General features: G+C 43.6%; 1 protein-coding gene across 1 annotated transcript in view; it reads right to left on the bottom strand.

Annotated features, from left to right (window-relative positions):
- Nucleotides 1-10,221: 10,221 nt before the first annotated feature.
- DGKG (diacylglycerol kinase gamma) overlaps nt 10,222-19,453 on the bottom strand; it is a 174,019-nt gene continuing 164,787 nt past the window's right edge. The window contains exon 26 of the mRNA XM_054982781.1: nt 10,222-18,083. Coding sequence (XP_054838756.1) covers nt 17,985-18,083 — 99 coding nt within the window. The 3' untranslated portion in view covers nt 10,222-17,984. The remainder of the gene's footprint in view (nt 18,084-19,453) is intronic.

Raw genomic sequence — 19,453 nt, 5'->3', positions numbered from 1 at the left:
TTTTGTGAACACTCGTGGGGCAGTGGATAGGCCAAAGGGAAGCACCTTATACCGGAAAACCCTTCGCCGATAAACGAAGCTCAGGTATTTCCTGTGCTCCTCCCGTATCCCCACGTGAAAATAGGCGTCCTTCAAGTCAAGGACTGCAAACCAATCCCCCTTCTTCAGCAAGGTGATCACAGTTGCCAGCGTGACCATCCTGAATTTGGTAACCTTGAGAAAGGTATTAAGGCCCCTCAAATCTAAAATGGGACGTAAACCCCCATCCTTCTTGGGTACCAGGAAGAACCTAGAGAAGAACCCTTTCACAGATTCCTCATAGGCCACCTCTTCCACAGCACCCTTGGCCAAGAGCGACACGATTTCCGCATCCAGCTCGGCCATAGTGTTATTCACAGCTGTCAGGGGAGAACTGCACCTAGGCAGCTCAATGAATTCCAGCCCGTATCCCTTATCAACAATAGTTAAGACCCATGAGTCAGATTTTATTGACTCCCACTCGAAGAGGAAAGGCCTCAGTCTGTCCGAAAAATTTGGGGATACGGCTGGCGTGTCCCGTCAGTACTGCCTTCCGGGACCCTGCTGATCCCTCTGCTGGGCCGGTGGCTGTGACGGGCGAGACTTGAACGGCCTACGCCTCCTCTGTTGTTGTGCAGGAGGATAGGTCCGTTGCGGGTAGGCCTGATATTGCTGGTAGCCCGGGTGCTGCTGCTGGTACCTGCCCTGGTAGTGATATGGGCCGTACCGGGGAGCGTACCGTGGCTTGGAAGTGGGTTTGTCCAAAGGAGCCAGCCCCAAGGACCGTGCCGTCTGTCTGTCCTCCTCCTTCTTTTTTAGTGCCTCGTCGGTGGAAGTGGAGAACAGCGAGCCCCCTTCGAAGGGCATACTCTCTACCCTGGACCGCACCTCGTGCGAGAGGGTGGTGGACCTCAACCAGGAGTGGCGCCTGAGGACCACCGCTGAAGCCATTCCCCGAGCAGCAGTGTCGGCAGCGTGGCTCCCCGCGTTCATCTGTTGCTTTGACAGCCGCACCGCCTCGGTCTGTAGAAGAGATACCACCGCCTTCTTGTCAGGTGGGAGGTCACCAACATAGGATGCCAACTTTTCCCAGAGATAAAGTTGATAACCAGCCATAATTGTCTGGTAGTTGGCAATCCTAAGGCCCAGAGAAGCGATCGAGTAGTGGCGCCTGCCAAGTGTGTCAAGCCTCCTGCCCTCCTTGTCTGGTGGTGCAGAAGGCGGGCCCGAACGCCGAGGATGGAACTCTTCCGTGACCAGTGAAGAGGGCGGAGGGTGTTTCACCAGTGCTTGTCAGGTGCCCTGCTTGATCTTATAAAGCTGCTCGATCTTCTTGGAAGTCGCAGGCTGGTCACAGGGCACCTTCCAAACCCTCTCCACAATCTCCTCAAGGCCTTCCAGCATGGGGAAACCGATGGATGCTGGATTGTCCCCGTAAATTCTTTTCAGGAGTTTGTCCTTGGTCTGGGGGGGTTGCCGATGAGATGTCCATCTCAAGCGCCTGCGCCATCCGGGCCATCTGGTTTGAGTAGATCCTCAGATCTTCGTATGGTGAGCTGGTGCTCGGCGCCACATTGTCATCCGGCGAAGGCTCGGAGCAGGACTCGGAATGGTAGTCCCCCATGCTCTCCCCTTCTTCACCTTCGGAACCGTGCTGTGATTCCTCTCCCTGGATCGGCGGAGGGAGCCACACTTGCCTTGATGTAGAAGGCCTCGGTTCCGAGTAGGAAAAACCGGCAGGTGCCCCTTCCCACTGGCAGTGGTACGTCGGGGGGGAGATAGGAAGCCTGGCGATGACGGGAAGCGATGGAACGGTCGGAACCGACACTCCCCCCGGACCGACGCCATTCACGGATGGAAGCAGCAGCGGAACGACGGGCAGGCGATGGCCGGCTCCTACTCGCTAAGGGGCTCGGTTCCGGCCCCGGAGAAAACTCGCCCGGCACGACCTCAAACGCCATCGGTTCCGGTATCGGTTCCGGGACCTCCTCCGGTTCCGGGGAACCCAGGTGAGGAGAGGGCGTGCGAGGGAGTATAATGACGTCCTCTGGTGGAACGGGACGCGGTGACCGGTGGCGATGCTTAGTTTTCTTTTTCTTGGCCGGTGGTTCCGACGAGGACCTAGGAACTGAAGGGCTCTTCATCATTGAAGCAGACCTCAGCTTCGACCCCTTTGCACTGACCGGAATCGAACCGGACGTCGGCTCCGACCGGGGGCTCGGCACCACGATCCTTGGTCCCGAAGAGGGTGCTTTCGGTTCTGAGCGGGTGGAAGATGCGCTTCGGGGCGGCCTTGCCGAACCCTGCGCTGGTGAGGCCGCTCTCGACGCCAAGGCACTTGGGGGCCGCGATTTCGACCCCGACCTCACTGAGACCACCGAACCCGCTCTAGATCGCCGTTCGGCAGAGGGGCTAGGGCCGGCCTTGGACGAGGGCATCGGGGTGGCCTCCGACATAACGGACTTCCACAAGGCGGAGTTCAGCCAGGCTTAGCGATCTTGCCGGGCCTTGTGGGTGAACCCCTGGCAGACTTTACATGCGGTCACGTTATGGGTCTCCCCCAGGCAAAAGAGGCACAGATCATGGCCATCAGTTTGTGCCATCTTCGTGTGGCACTTCACACAGCACTTGAAGAGCACCTTTGAGGCCATCTCCAGGGGCACGCTAAAGAGGGGTCAAACAGTCCGAGTCGTAATTACCAGTTTCTAACAAAGTCCGAATCAGCAACAGTTCGTAGTCAAGAGTTCCGAAGTCAAGCCAAGAGATCCAAAAAGTCACAACTATCCAGAAGATCCAAAAACACGCCAAAGGTGACAGAGCAACGAAGCTCACGTTCTCTCCAAGCGGCGGCAAGAAGAGAACTGAGGGAAGGGGCCGTTGGTCGCTGGAGGAGCATGTGACCATTTGGGCGGGAAAACGGTCGCTGAGGCGCGCGACAAACGGCCCCTTCGGAGCTATAGAAGCTGTAGAAAATTCTCCGGCGGCTGGCCTGCACCTGCGCAGTCCCCATGTGTGGAGGCACAGAAGAACAAAGATGAACAGATTGTTTCCAGGTTTTGCCTTCTTATGGAAGGGTCAGGGTTTTCTTCTTCTTATTTAAGGCTTATCTTTAATTTGAGCATATTTCCTGGAATTATGTAAATGTGTCTGATGTTTAATGGTGGACAACATCCTCTGAAATGGCATCTTAGAGGTGGGTCCCCAATTTTGTTGAATCTTTGGGCACTTTTGGACTTTTTGGAATAGGAAGTGGAATCCACTGCAAAATTTCTGCTACAGGAAAGGGGAGAGGATCATAAAATGGCTGCCGTGGGGTGCTGGGACTAACCACGGAATGTTGGGAAGCTGCAAGGCAGACATCCCTCTAGGATGGAGGCAGCTGCCTCTGCTGCACGAGTACTTCCTGCAGACAAAAAGGTGATACCTGCAGCAGGATCCTTCTGAAGGATCTCCTGCTCCAATGAGTTGGAGAAGAACCCAGAAAAAGGGAACATTTGCTTTGTAAAAGGCACAAATGTGTGCCAGGAAATGTAAAAGTGAAGGATCACTATCTTATAGAAACAGGCTGCTTCTCTTTTATGCCCACAAAGAGCCAGGTTGCCATTGAAATTAAATGATCATGATGCTTCAAGGTTATCATCCCACACAACTGAGTGGGTACCACCGGAAGCTGTCCTTTGATTCTCTGCAGGTTCCATGGCAACACTGCAGGATTATCATAATATCTGATGAGAAGACAAGGACTTGTCTGATGAGGAGACAAAGATTTATTTTAAAATAATGGTTTCAGCTGGAAGTGCTGTTGTGGATGCATGACAATGAAGAAACTATCCATCCATCCATCCATCCATCCATCCATCCATCCATCCATCCATCCATCCATCCATCCATCCCTCGTACACTTCTGTCATTTAATGTGGCCTACAAGGTGCTTAGCAATCTTTGTGCCAGTTAGGCTACAGAACCCATACTTTCTGGGTGGATCCCAGTGGACTGCCTGACATAGATGGTGGCTTGGTGGATCTCAAGAGCAGCATACTTTTACTTGTGATCTTACGTTAGATGACTTCAACTACCAAAAGGCATAGAATGCTAACTGGGATAGATAGTAGCAAAATACCGCACTAAACTTAGAAGGAATGGCTTCCTATCCCCACCTGTTTACAAGGCACCCTGCAGAGATACGGCCTTTGGTCATACTGCTGTTGTTCCTGCCATTCAGGTCAGAAGGAAACTACTTTAGGGTATTTTTTACACCAGTGAAAGAGGATTTAACACTTTGCTCTATTGTGGCTGATGATAAGCTAGGTCAAAACTCAAAATTATGTGTCAAGGAAAATAAACACTGCAATCAGAATAAACTGTGTAAATGAAAAATATTTGTGTGAACTGTGTATGTTAGGATAACAAGACCCAGATTTTTAAAGAATCTGAATGTTCTGGTCAGGACAAAAATGTGGAATAATGCAAAGTAATGAAAAGAAAGAAGAGCATTAATGTCCACAAGAATTAGAGGGGGGGCGGGCAGAGAAAAATAGTCATGGTAACGGCTAGAAAGCTAGAAACCAAAGTTCCATTTTCTGGTCAGTAAATTGCCACCTAGGGTTGCTAGCCTCCAGGTGGGGCCTAATATTTAGACCATAGAGAAAATCAGAATGAGTTCAGCAGCACCTTAGAGACCAACAAGATTTTCAGTGTAAGCTTTTGAGAGTCAGAGCTCCCTTCAGCAGACTCCTGAAAGCTTACGCTCTGAAAATCTCGTTGGTCTCTAAGGTGCCACTGGACTCAGATCTTGCTGTTCTATTGCAGGCCAACACGGCTACCTACCTGAAACGATGGAGAAAATGGCAGCTTCTTCTATGATATCACACCCCTGCTGAGTTCCCTCCCCAAATTCTGCCGTCCTCAGACTTTACCCCAAATAGCCAAGAATTTCCTTACACAGAGTTGGCAACCCTATCGCCAGCCCTTGTTTTATAAAAGTGTCTTGCAGCACGGTCCTATGTAGAGTTACACACTTCCTAGCCAGTGGTTTTAGAAGGGTGTAACTCTTCTTAGGATTGTACTGTTTGCAATAGCTCATGCTTACACACTGTCAGCAGCAGCACATTCTGTCTGGATCCTCTAAAATTTGGACTAGTTGGGCGAGGCTAGTCAGTAGAGCATCAGAGTTTTCTTGGGGCGTCTGGTTGGCCACTGTGTGAAGCTGGATGCTGGACTGCAGGGCTCTTAATCTGATCCTGCACAGCTGCTCTTCTTATGTAATCCTCAGGATGCAACATAAATTGCACAGCACCAGATTCTGCTTGTGTGGTGGACCACATACACCCAGCCCTGCCTGGTTTATGAGCTGGATAGATGGGGGGAAACTCTTTAAAGTAATTATTTCCTTTCTCTGTTATACTTGTCTGCTGAAGCTTTGCAGCCCCACGCTGTTGGAAAGAGGGGAGGGCAACTTTGACTAAATTTAGCTCCCTCTCAAAAAATCATAGGCTCTAAATTTAACACAATACCTTTCACATGGAGATTTTTCTTTGGTTTTGGTGGCATGTGAGTTCTTTCCTGCTGCTGCTTTTTATTTTTGTTCTTTAGAAGGAAAGGCACTGATTATTTTTATCTGAATCTTTGATTTATTCAGTGACTTAAATCAGGCTTTAAGAATGGCATGTGCATTTTAAAAAATGAAGGGAAAGTATAGGGACTTTGCCCCACCTCAGATGACTTGTACTGCTGGCTTCACTGACCTTGTCTTTGGACTTCAGCTCTGTCCAGAGCACAAAGAGAAGGAAACCCAGACCATCCTGGGATGTCGACAAATCAGTCTCATTTGAAATCCTCCCTTCTGCAGCATCATAATTGTCTGGAGAAAAGACTATTAATATGCGTGTGAAGACATGGAAGAACTGAGTAAGCTGTTTCATAGATAGAATTTTTTTTATTTACTTAGACAATTACATTCCAATTAACCCTTATTTTTCACAGGAACATAGAAGTAAGCCTTGTGTAAAAACTATATGGCTCAGGGGCTAGAATGTTAGCCTACTTAGACTTGAGAGGCTTGTTGTGATCAAATCCCTGTTCATGATTGTATAAAGTGTCAGTCTAAGAGACCCAGATTTTAATCTCCACTCTGGTCACTGGGTAACTTTGGGCTAGTCACACACCCTCTCAGCCTCATCTAACTCAAAGTCTTTCTACACAAGACGCCTTGGCGCGTGTTTCTCAAATGTAGGGAGATGCGATGTTAGCTAGGAAGCATAGTTTTAAAAGACAGAGGTGGTGGAGATCACACCTCAAAAAGTTTGTTAATTTCATCTTCGTCTCCCTGAAGGCTCTGTCAATTTCACCTCTTTGTCTCTGTCTTTTTAAACTATCTTCCTGGCTAACATTGCATCTCCCAACATGTGTTCTTCACGTGATGGAAGTCTTGTGAAGAGAGACTCTCACATGGATGTTGTTATGAAGGTAAAATGGAGCAGAGGAAAACAATATTATAAGCCTCTTCTGCTCTCCACTATAGAGGAAAGCAAGGTATAAATATCTCTATAAATATGTTCATCTATGAAACTGAATGGGTGACCTTGGGCAAGTTGCTTTTTTGAAACCTAACTTAGTTCACATGGTTTTGGGAATAAGAGGGGAGAAAGTAGAACCCTGAATGCTGCGCTGAGCCCTTTAAAAGATGAGGAGTCAATAACTTGCAAGGACTGGGATCTAAAAAAAGCGAGGGAATGGACTGCCAAATATGTTCTCAATGATAACAGTGGTAACAATAAAAAAGTATTATGGCGCATATAGTTTTGTGAGCCCGCAGCTATAACGTACCCACCTTGAACATTAGTGTACAATTCAGTTTTGAACATGATGAAAGTTTAAAAGTGAATGAAATTGATATTGCTGTTATAAAGCAGGAGGAAACCTTTTGTTATACAGGAATGTGGACTCTAAAAATAGCATGAACATCTACAAAGATGGCAGGAAGGAAGGGTGCTAAATATGAGGACTAAAATAGGCATTTGTGGTTTTTAATTAAAAAAAGAGTACTAAATGAGACAGGATCAAGTGTTATAGAAACATGCAGAAAGGGTGGATAGAGAGAAATCCCTCCCCTGCATCGTAATACTAATTTGATGTTATCCAATAATTCTGATCAACAATAGGATCAGAACCAATGAAAAGCGATATTTCATGCAACTAAGAACTAACATATGGGATCCTCTGTCCAGGCTGTGGTGATGACCAATAGCTTGCATGATGCGAGAACATTTAAGACAACTTCAAGGAGGATAGGTCTACCGATAATTATGAACCCGGAGAGCTAATTGGAATCTCCAAAGCCAGAGTCAGGCAATGTGCCTCCCAGTTCCAAGTGCTGATGACAGCTTGTAGGGAGAGAGCTGCTGTTATCATGCCCTCTTTGTAGGTACACATGAGTGTTTGGTTGGCCATTATTGGTAAGAAGATATCCTGCTGCCCAGGTATGCCTTGGCATCCTTTTATCAAGTATAACTCCAATTCACAGAAAGTCACTTCTCATTCCAGGTGATTACAATAGGACAAGTCAGTCTTAACTCAATTTTCTGATAGATTTCAACAAGACTTGGTTGCAACTAACTTGCTCTGGTTCAGGGCCTCAGTGAGGTATGGGGAGGGAGTGGGGGGAGATATGTATAATTGTATTTATTTGTCAACTTTATGGTTCATTCTTCCTTCAAGGAACTCAGACATTTTAGCCTCACAGAAACCTCATGAGGAAACTTAGGTTGAAAGGTGAGGAGATACTTTACTCCTGGAATTCTACTGGAAGGGGTGTGTGTATTGAAGAGATGGAGCAACAACTCTTGCCTCTCCTCCTCTCACAGTGGGTAGAAGATGTTAAAAGAAATGGAGATCCTGTGTTTATTTCAGTTTGGGATTTCCCTGTCTCTGTAACACAGCAAGGGCATTCTGATATCAGGATACACAGTCATTAGATCAAACCCTGTTCCACTGTGAAATCTGAATGCAGGAGGTCCAACAAACTGAAGTTAGTTGGTTGGCAAGAAATGATGACATCAAAGCAAGGATCCAGTCAGTTTTTCTACTAGTGAAAAAGAGAGGAGAGTTGCCTGTTTTGACCACCAAAAAGACTGTGCTGGAGATCACAGGACCTGCATGGACAAAAGTGATGTGGGACAAAGGCTGTAGTAAGGAAAGGGTTGCACAAGAAAGCTGGATCCAAACCAAGGTTTGTAGCAGGTTTGTTAACTGTAATTTACATTCAGTGTGGTTTGTTGTAAAGTCTGAATTCACAAACCACAAGAGACACTAGAGATAAAGATGTATTTTCTGCTGGGAGATAGCAAGGAGGCAAGGACTAGACAAACAAGAATCTGAAAGATACATCTGGTAACTTCAGTTTACTGCACAAATAAAAGTTTATTGGGGCATCTGAATGCAGCCAGAACTTGCCAAGAAAGGAAATCTCAGATTATTAAAAAAGTGTGCGTGGTTAATTGACAATGCCAAAACATCAGATTTTGTTCAGGTTTGGACTGGCATTTGATGCTGTTGATTGCCATAGGTATTAATTGTGGGCTTGATTCTGCCAATGACTTGTTATGTTATGCTCTTTTGAAAATGCAGACAATGGCATGAGTGCTTAGAGAGAATAACTTTGCTAGCTACTGGACACATCCTTAGCTATAGGCTGGCTGAACTCACTGTTGGTTCCCTACATCTGTGATCATGGGTAAGATATGCAATTCTAATCGTGCGTGCATGTTTCAGAATGTATTGTGAGTCTTTCTCTTGCAAAGTGTTTTAAGCACAAAAGGCAATATGAAAATTGACCATAGTCAGGAGGACTGAAAGGAAACTAATTAGCCCAATTTCTCCAAATAAGGTTGGAAGAAAGAAGACAAACAGACTGTAGGGCTGGACTGATCTGGAAACACCTCCATTGCATTCAGTGTCTACTCACTATTCTATTTGTTGAAAAAGAACGTGAAGCAAGTTTTCAGTAGAAGCTGAAGTAAGCACTGTGCTGATTGGCTGACTCCTCATGGGATCACCAGGAAACCTCCCACCTCTCCTTAAAATAATTTTGCATGGTAAAAATGTTTTTTTTTTAATGAACAATGCAATGAATGAATGAGTACATCCTGTGCACTTACAATTTTTTTAAAAGATAGCTTGCTTGGAGTAGGATGGGAGAGGCAAAACTGATGACCCTTGGTGGTAAGCAGATTTGTCATTCCACTTGTAAAGCCTGGATTACCATGCAACTAAGGGATATGCTATGAGTTCTGCTATTTCTGTTATTACTCTTTGTCCACTACATTTTTTCTAGTTATCTGCTAAGTCAGCTAACACTAATTGCTAAGTTAGACATATAAACTGGAGAAAATCTTGACAATAGGAAGCAACTCAACAAAAATTTTGCACCTATTGTACAAATACTGTTGTAACAATAGGTGCAGCCCTGACCACAAAATCCCATCCCTGTGTGGAAGATACCCATGAGAGCCCCTCAGATTGATCTGAGGCTGTGGCATACCTTTTCCCAATGTAATTGACTCCCTCTCCAAGGGGAGCTGCAGTTCATCCTGTACGTGCTTGTGGAGGGGTGCTCCACAGGGCATGTAGCAGCTCTGAGGGGTGAGATTTGCATCAGGAAAACAAAGAGAAGTATTAAATCCCCTTCCCTGCTGATATGATCCCTCCACTGTGGTGGCTGTTAACCCTTAAAACACCCATGGGAGATCCACTGACATCTCCAAATATTTAGTTTGATCCTGGTCTCTGCTTTTTACCACTCTTTGTGTTGAATCTACATGTTTGTGTTCCAGCACCTGTGCTAGCTAAGGAGTAACATTTTAGCAGATGATTATCTGGTGATCTTCAGAGCTTCTTTCTCACTTTCACTGTACTTGTCTTGATAATGAACACTGATGCTCAAGTACCTTGGTAAGCGAGAAGATACAAGACAGCTGAGAGTCGAGAGATCTGCTTGTCCTTCACAAGTGATGAGCTGATCATTCTCTGGGGAAATGGTTCTCAGGGAATTCGTATGGTGGTGCCCAAGGTGCGCACGTGACAGAATGTGATTTCCACAAAAATTGAGTACCCAGAAAAGGGCCACAGAAGTGATTGCTACTTCTATTACTCCAAAGGCATTCCAGAGTCAGCTGTTGTGAGAGTCATTATCATTTTATTTGATGTAAAACCACATCAGTTAGGATTTATATATATAAACATGGGCTACATTACACAGCTCAAACAATTCCATGCAGGGAATCACAAGTAGATTCATGGGAAAGGAGGAAGAGTAGGCCACGCTCAGGAAGATATACAGTACATCTCATGGAGTGTGTGGTGGGGGACAGGGTTAATCTGCTTTCTGTATTCACACAATACACTAGGAGGGAAGTGTGCATTCAGTACAGCCTAACAGAGAGATGCTGCATTTTGCCCGTTTACAGGAAAGGTTCTTTCTGGCTGTGTGGACTTGGTTAGTGAGATGCTAGTGATAGTGCAGTCCAGTCCAGTCACTTCTCCTGCATCAGAGGCAAATTTTATGAACACCACCACCTGGAGTTTTGTTGGTGTTTTGGCTTATTTGTATGCTGCATGTGTTTTGTGAGACTGTTGGCTTGTTCCTCCAGAGAAAGCCTTCTGGAGATAGACAGACACCTGCCCCCCCCCCTCACTAGGCAGTAAGAATGACAGAAGCATACGCTGATTTACCCTTAGTCCATATGGGTTTCAATAGCAAGGACATGATTCCTGAATATAAGCACTGCAAGTGATGGGTACATCAGCACTGGGATAGATGCCTGGTAATTCAGCACCCCTGTGATCAATGTTAACAGTTAATTCAGTCAGCTGCTCCATATGACATCAGAGAGAGTGCATGAATTTTTTTACACAAGTTGGACTGGTTCACACAAGCATGTGCATTGCTCAGAATTTTCATCACTCGATGACTTGACTCAGCTGAATGTGTGAAACATCTCCTTGGGAAAGCACTGCATATGAGTAGAGACTGGATGATGCAAAACATCTGTCCATGGTGATGAACCTGTGATGGCTCATGCTTCATCATTCACACATGCAAGTATCAGCTGAAGCGGCAGTCAATGAGTGATAAGCAAGGATGAGCTAATTGGTCCTTAAGCCTGTCAGAGCAGTAGTGCATGAAAGAACTTCTTGTGGAATGGAATTGTTGAGTAGCAATCCCCTAGAATCCAAGGCGGGTGGGGGGGGAGACTATATTGGGCTGGTTCATGCAGGAACAGGACTGAGAAAGGTAACTTGGCTGTTCAGCAGGCATTTTACAACAGAATAACCCGGCCTAAGGGAACAGCTGCTCATGAAACTGATTCAAGCTCAAGGTGGCACATTTCCACATGACAGGAAACAGGGTAAAGAAAGGGACAATCTGGGGAGAAGCCTCCATTCTGGGCAGTTATTTGTCAAGGTAAATTCACACCATTTATCTAGGCAATATCCTAGTATGCACTTCAGAACACTGAAGCACAAGACAGGGGATGAGAAGAGAGCAACAATGCTGGGTTTGTGAGGAACAGAGGGAGAGGGCAAGGAGGAAGATTGACAAACAGGCAGGGAGAGAGAATGAAAAAGAGCAAGAAATAAGTATGGTCCAGCAAATAACAGGTATGACTACACCTGGAACCGTTACCACAATGTTATTTCTTGAAATTGCTTTCCTTGCTGGGTTCTATGAAACATTTTGTTTGTAGTTCCCCAAATTCCTTGGCCAAATCCTGCATGCATAAAACTGAAGGAAAGTTAACAGAGCTGTTCTCAGTCACCTCAGAGTGCAGCCTGCTTTCTGCAAAGTGCTGAGTCCCCAAAGCCTCAGCCACATGAAATAAACCATGCTGGTAATCTCTCCAGAGGCGCTGATGCCACTTTCCACCCGAACGGCCCAGAGGAGCTTGACATGAATCGAGCACCAACTGTATGCAAAGGCATCTGCGACATTCACAAATAAACCTTGCTTTTGCTGGCTGTCAGCCTGTATACTCTGCCTGGGCTGAAGATCAAGCAGGGCTAATGAGTCATCACCTGGAATAAAAATCCCACAGCTGGAATTCAGCTCAGTCATTCTCTTGACAATGCAAAAGCCAAACCAGGATCTGACTTATTCTTGAGCCACCTCAACCCTGCACAGTGGAAGGAAAGGTTGCCACCTTTTTTCCCCCTAGTAGGGCACTTGGTCTTCTAACTGTACCAGGAAGCAAAAATCCAACAGATAGTTTTTTATGGCATGCAGATGCAGTGATGGAAATGGCTTTACCGTTTGAATTTCTACCCCCTCAAAAGAAATGACAATTAGGAATAAGGAATAGCTGGTCTATACCTTGGAGTTGGCTTCTTACACAAAAAGCTGCTGTTTATACACAGGTACTTATCGGTTCACAAGTCACAGTTTCGAATCATTCACAGTTCTGATGAAAATGAGAAAATAACTTTTCAAGCTTTCTCATTCCAACACTTATGAGATCATTGATGAATCTATGGATTAAATTAGTCTCTGTGAGGCAACAAATAAAATCAGAGACAGTGAGAAATTTACTAGCCTATGAATTTATTCTGGATATGTTTAGATCTAAGCAAGGCAAAGAAAGATCAAGTATATATATGAATTACAGTTGGTAAACAGTCCTTGAAAGCCTGCTTGTCCTATTACAGATATAATCCTATGGACACTTAACAATAAATAAGTCCCACTGAGACTTGTTATTTCTGCATAAGCTTGCATAGGACTTGCCTGCATTTTTTTAAATGATCAAACACCAGGAAGATATTTGGAAAATATTGGCATCAGGTTAGAATTTCATGATAAAGGTTAGCATCCTTTATGGAAATAGGCATGCCATAACTATTTACTGGCTACTAATCTGCAAGCAGAATGCTACGAACCATTCTATGTACACATCTGAAGAGATCTAAATAAGAACACAAGCCCAAGGTGCTCATTTTTAATAATACTAAAGCCACTATAGTTTTATGGATTGAGTACTGGATTTGGTTTCTCAACTACATTTTGTTCCCCATCATTGTTCTACCCACTAATATGCTGAGAATCTGATGTTCTACTCCTCGTATCCTACCTTTCTACCAATTCCCACTGAATTCTGTAGAAAGCTATTACATGGTTTGCTCTTTCACAGTGTGTTTTTCATTTCTGCATATGTTTGCACCTTACTGTCCACTTATTGATGAAACTGGCTGCCGGTGCTGTGCCCTAATAAAAGAGTCTGTTACAGGCCAGTGCCTTCAATTGGCCAAGTTATCCTTGGCACCAAGTAGAAGGCTAAGATTAATTTAAATTATGATCGTCTGATTGTGGCCAGATCATTTTGTTTTTAGAGCTGCTGTAGTGCTCTGGAACAATTTCTGCTGCCCAAGCTCCTCTCCTTAATTGAATGTTTGCCTCCAGTTATTTTCCTTTCATATCTGTCAAGAGTAGAGCTTGCTAGATAAATCATTGTTGTTTCTTAACTCTCTAATATATTTTGACAATTTTTTTCGGCAGACTTTTAGACATTTGACAGTAGTCTTTTCCTTTTATATTTTTTGCTTGGTTTCTAGTGTTATCCTAAGGATGCCTACTCAGAATCTTATACCGGTCTATTCAATGGACCTTACTCCCAGGAAAGTGTTTTAGGATTGCACAATTAACATTCTAAAGCTGGGCCCTGTTTAGTGGGGCATTGTTCCAAGTAAATATATTTAGAATTAGACATTACAATTCTATGCATGCCTAGTTGGGAGTTAAGTCCCACTGATTTCAGTGAGATGTACTTCCAGGTAATTATGTAAAGAACATAGCAGATCGTTCACTCATTAGCTTTTGTATGCTAGGAAGTTATTCATCATGCCTATAATTCCTAGGACAGTTTTTTTTCATTCACTCATTTTTTGGATCTTTTATCACAGGAGTTAGTTAGAAGACATAGTTATTCTTTGGATGCTAAAAATTATGGACAAGCACTTATATACTGCTATCACTTTAGTTGTCAGTCAGCATTCCCCAACATGACTTTGAATCAGAAGCAGTGAGTTTCCCACAGGGAACTAATTTTCCAAATCCACAGGGCCCTAATTGGGTTTGGGACCATGGCACATGGGGGCTTCAGCTTCCTTCTGCACCATTTTCCTGTCCTGAAATGACCCCAGGGGTGGTATTTGTCCATTGGGAGTTGCATGTGTACTGATGGGCCACACATACAGCTTCCCAACAGAACAAACTGAGTCCTCCAGGACTATTTCATAAAAGGGTAGTGCACCATGGTCCTGTTCTAAATTGGGGCCCCATGCATAAGTTCCTAGCAGGGAACTCACACTGATATGTGACAGACTGTTTCAAAATCAGATTGGGACTGCAGACCCAACATGTGGAAAACTGTAACTTGTAATTTGGCTCTAACACTGTTCCTCTGGTTGGATTTCTATTCAGACTTTAGGATAAACATTTACGAACAGTTCTTTATACAAGAATCTATAAACTACATCCCACCGTGATTCTTTTAATGATCTATCATAACAAGAGTGTCCCATATCAGAACTCATTCCGATTGAAATGCCAGTTATCTCTGGTTAAGCCGTCTAGATTTAATTCTATACTAATCAAGCTTCTATCAGTCAGGTATCATTTAAGCAACATTCTCTTTAGTTCTTCAATATGTTAGTTTGCTAATCCTGACTCAAACCCTCTAAGGGATTTAGTTTTTCATGGCTTCCCCAAAGTATCCTAGAAATGGGAATTGTAGTTTGAGGTTGGTGAGAATTCTGTTAGGGATCATTAGACACTCCCAGTCATTCCTGAATTACCTGAGGACAGGTACTTAGAGAACAAACCAGTAAATCTGTGATGCAGATGTACCCTCTGATGGATAAGATGCAGATGTTCCTTTATCACTAGCCTGAATCCTGGACCATGGGCTCTTGTTATTGTGAGCATTATCTTTCCATCTGTATCTGGTATCTAATTTTACTTCATCATCGCCTTACAGGTAAACTGTGTTAAGATTTATCTACAGGGAATAAAAACTCCCAAGGAGACCAGCATTCCTATTTTCTTGTTCTACTTTAGCAACCCATAATCTGAGACTTCTGGCTGTTGTGCTCAGGAGAATTTCTTTTTGCTTCTTCTTTACTGTATGCTCATTAAATTACACCAAACCAAAGAGCAAATCAATGGCAGGAAGAAAACTATGTTTGAGAAGAGAGCGCAAGCTGTATTTGTATCATGCATATTTTGATCATTCTGATTAAGAACCAAAATAGAGAAAAGAAGAAAAAACACAGAAAGGGTAAAGATGTTCAGAGACAATTAAGTAGAGCATGAAGGAAACTATGAGAAGGATGAAAGACAGGCAGGCTACATAATACAGCTCAAAATCCCATGTGGGAATCTCTTGTCCCACAAGGGCTGCTAATTCTGGGTTGAGAAGTTTCTGGAAATTTGGGGGTGGGCCTGGGGAAGACAGGGTTTGGGGAGGGGAGGGACTTCAGTGGGGTATAATGTCACACGGCCTACCTCTCAAAGCAACCATTTTCTCTGTCATCTGGAGATCAGCTGTAATTTCAGGAAAGCTCCACATCCCCCCTGGAATTTGGCATCTCTAAGCCCCACATAAGAACAACTAGCACATGGGCACACTGTCTGTTGCATGTAAATAGGTTCTCTATGGGAACTGCTCCACGGTATCAACTTGATAAGTGGGCTAAAAACTCCTGAGAGCCTGTAACTAAAATTTCCTTAACAACAGGCATTTATGTGGAAATATAAGAACCAGCCCCCATATTCATTACACTTTATTCTACATTTCACTTCTAAAACCATCAGAGTGCTCTCAGATACATAGCAGCAACCTAGATAGGGCACAACTGAAACGTTTCAGCCCCTATGAAGTCTGAGAGGACAATACACAATGTCTACGGTGACATACTATGTTGTCATGGATGCCAAGGTCTCTACTGATCTCCTTATCTGGAATGTTTCATTATTCTTCCAAGTGATGGCAGATGACTTCATTCAGAAAGAACTACATTGACTGAGAACATTATTTCTTCTTATTGAATAAGTTAAAAAATAGGCAGAGTTCTGCTTTCTTGACTTTTAAAGAACAACTAGAAATCACATTCTCTATGTGGTCTGGACAAAAAGAGTGTCAACTAACCCTTTAATATTCTTCTATGGTTAAAGGTGTATGAGACTAAAGTCCAACAAAGATATCTCACAAAGAAAGGAATTTACACAAGAACAGCTTCTTCTGTCCCAGGGTATTTTTTCTTTGATGATATAATAAAAATTCTATTTCATAGGTCTGTTTGTCAGCTATTTGAAACATAGTACAGTCACAAGCTATTGACCGATTTCATCCCCTTTCAATTAAAACTGCTGATCACACTAAGAAGGTACGTGGGCTACTGTAAATAAGTCTAGCATAGATTGTGGTGAACGTTCCTGACACCTTCTACTTTTGGCTAATTCAACATCTGATTGACAGCCTACACAGTTAAAATAACTAAAGAAACAAATTATACCCGTTTCCATCTCGTGTCTGTGAACTATTTACAATTCTTTTCTGTGCCGTAATGTTACAGAAACGAAATGCATGAAAAAGGTTCTTTCTTTGAACTCTGAGCTTGAGACCATGAGACCAGGCTGGCCTTTTAAAGGCAATCAAATGTCTGCTATAGAAATTGCACATGATTTTGTATTAAAGTCATATCCCAGGTTCAGGCTATTGTCATGCACTCAATACTCAGCCTACATTATTTGCCACTGGATTAAATCAGTCTCACGAGAAACACTTCAGAAAGCTCTCTCTTCATAGAAGCTGCCAGGAAAACTGAGACATTTCACATATATTAAATGCATTCAGGCTGAAGTACCCACTCCCCAACAAACCTCCACATGTTAAAAAAAGAATATAGTAATATTAACACTGAGGTCTAACATCTAAGCTCAAAGGATTCTCAAATTTTGTCATAATTTTACCAAACTGCACTTGGCTAGTCATACATTTTAAATACCCTGAGTTTGCTTGCTGCTTCCAAAAAAGGCTCCAGCCTTTTACTCATTAACTCACTCTTTCTGGTTTCCTCTTGGCAAGGATAGCTTTCAGTATCCATGTGTCTCTGAAATGGAACGCCTAACCAGCTTCTACTTAAAAAAAAGTTACAACCAAGCTAGCAAAAGACGTTGTTTCAAGAGCTGTGAAAACAATGTACCTCCTCCTTTCTTTTCTTGCCTCCGCAGTGTTTTCTAAACGAAGTAAAAATAAATAACATTTCTAATAATGTGTAGGACCTGGTGATGACCACAAGGGCAGTGCAGTGAGATGCCAAATGTCTTCTGACATACTTTGCAAAATAAATAAGTGAACCTTGGTTTCTTGCCTAGTTTAATGGATCAACAGCAACTTCTGGGGTTCTAAAGTGTCCAAATAAATGGAAAAGATCCCAAATTCCATCTGCAGCACTATGTCAGACATGCCGTTTCGATGTCTGTTTGTTTGCTTTCTGACAGGGCTGTGTACTTCATGGATATGCAGATCAGCTTTCCTTCCAAAAGGCCCAACTTTTACCACAGCCCAACCAAAACAGCTGAATTTTCCCTTCTTGAACTGTGGCATCATGCAGGAGAAAAATCCTCCTGAACCACCAATGTTAGTGTTATCCCTGCCAGTGATATTTAGAAAATGTGGCTATGTGTGCATGTATATACAAACCCACATCGCTATTTCAGTTTGACTGCCGAATGTCAACCCTGTTATTTTCCACTAACGGTTCATAATGCTGCCTCCAGACTGATGTTTCCAAAGCAGATACAGAAGCCAGGAAATCTGAAGGGATGAAGGTTTCTTTTCCACAGGCTTTCCCTGTGAGTTTGCCTGGCACAGAGAATGGCCATTTTTGAAGAGTATTCTTTGCTTGGTTGCAGATTAATCTCGAGTTCGGTTTTTTCTCCTGAGGAAGAAGAAGCTGGTCTTTTGGGGAGGGCCTAGCAACATTGGCACTTGGCTTTTGTGGGTAATTTTAATCTGAAAACAAAAGAATTAACATCAGTAGTGTCTGGATTAGACTTGCTATTTCCACACAGTCAGTATTCCAAGAGGCTACAGAGAGGGAAGACTTTTTTTTTGTCAGCAGAACTAATGATGCCGTATTCTCTACTGCATTCGGAGTTTTGTGAAATTATGGACAAATTTACAGATCAAGTCTGCTGCATTAGAATCTGGGTCTAAGTGGAAGGGGAGTAGTGCTTGAAGGCTCAAACTCCTATCCACATAAAGCTACTGCTTAGAAGAGTCACCTCTTTGGAATCCTTGATCTGAGGCTAGACTAGACATAAGAGATTCATATGTATTTATTCACACCTGCTCATTCTGATGCAAAACAGGAGGCTGGTTCTCTACTTTAAAAAAAATATATAGTAGAGTATGAGAGTGTGGAGAGCTAAACTCTACACCTCCTGGTTGATCATTATGGGAAACAGAATGCTGGACTAAATGGATGACTGATTTGATCCAGTAGGACTCTTCTTTTTGCAACTAGAATAAGCTGCAGCTGTGAAAAGACCATACTTTCTGTTCCACCTCCTCACTTGATACTTGAGGCAGCTGGTGATGCTTCAGCTAGGAAAGAATTCCAAGCAAGGAAGGAAAGGACAAGTTTGTCAAGTTCTCTAAGTAAAACGAGCAAAGGTGTTTATTAGAATACCTGTTGAATGAGAGTGATGGCTCTGAGATAGTCCAGTCATTAAGCTCTATGGGTGGCTGTGGAGGCAGCAAAGGATCAGGGCAATCCCAAGAGATGGCTCAGGAGAGGCAGGCTTGCTAAGAAGCCACATCAGGCATTTCTTGTTTGACCAACCATCTGTCACAAGGTTAGGGCCTAGAAGGCATGTGAAGGCTGGGAGGGAGCTACTATAGAAAATCATGCACAAAGCGAAACCAAATCTCCAGATGTCCCCAGGTGCTCAGCACAATTGTTTTTGGGAAGATCTGTAAACAACCACTAGGCTCAATTACATCTTTAGCTGTACTGTGTAAGCCTTTATATGGTCAATAAGAAAAATACCCTTGGTGCCATTCCCTTAGCACATCAGTCTTTTAAAAGTAGACACGAGTGCTAAGAACTTATTTGGCTTATTTTGTAACATTCTGATTTCATCAAGCACAGACAATTTGTGGACCATACTGTTCTTTCAACATGTTTTACACATCCTCCTTTGATCCTCAGGTGGATGACACAGATGCAGATACACTGAGCATCTCCAATAATCTCCAGAATGTTACCGTGATGTACATAGCCATAGACATTTCTATTTAACTTATCTTTGAATTTCCATTAGGAATACAAATCTGACTGCAATGTCTGTCATTAGGACATGACATCAAAGGAAATAGGA

The sequence above is a fragment of the Eublepharis macularius genome, chromosome 6 (genome assembly GCF_028583425.1).
Source record: "Eublepharis macularius isolate TG4126 chromosome 6, MPM_Emac_v1.0, whole genome shotgun sequence".
In the NCBI taxonomy this organism is placed as follows: domain Eukaryota; kingdom Metazoa; phylum Chordata; class Lepidosauria; order Squamata; family Eublepharidae; genus Eublepharis; species Eublepharis macularius.
The sequence above is the reverse complement of the archived record's forward strand: the minus strand, read 5'-3'. Positions and strand labels throughout refer to the sequence as shown.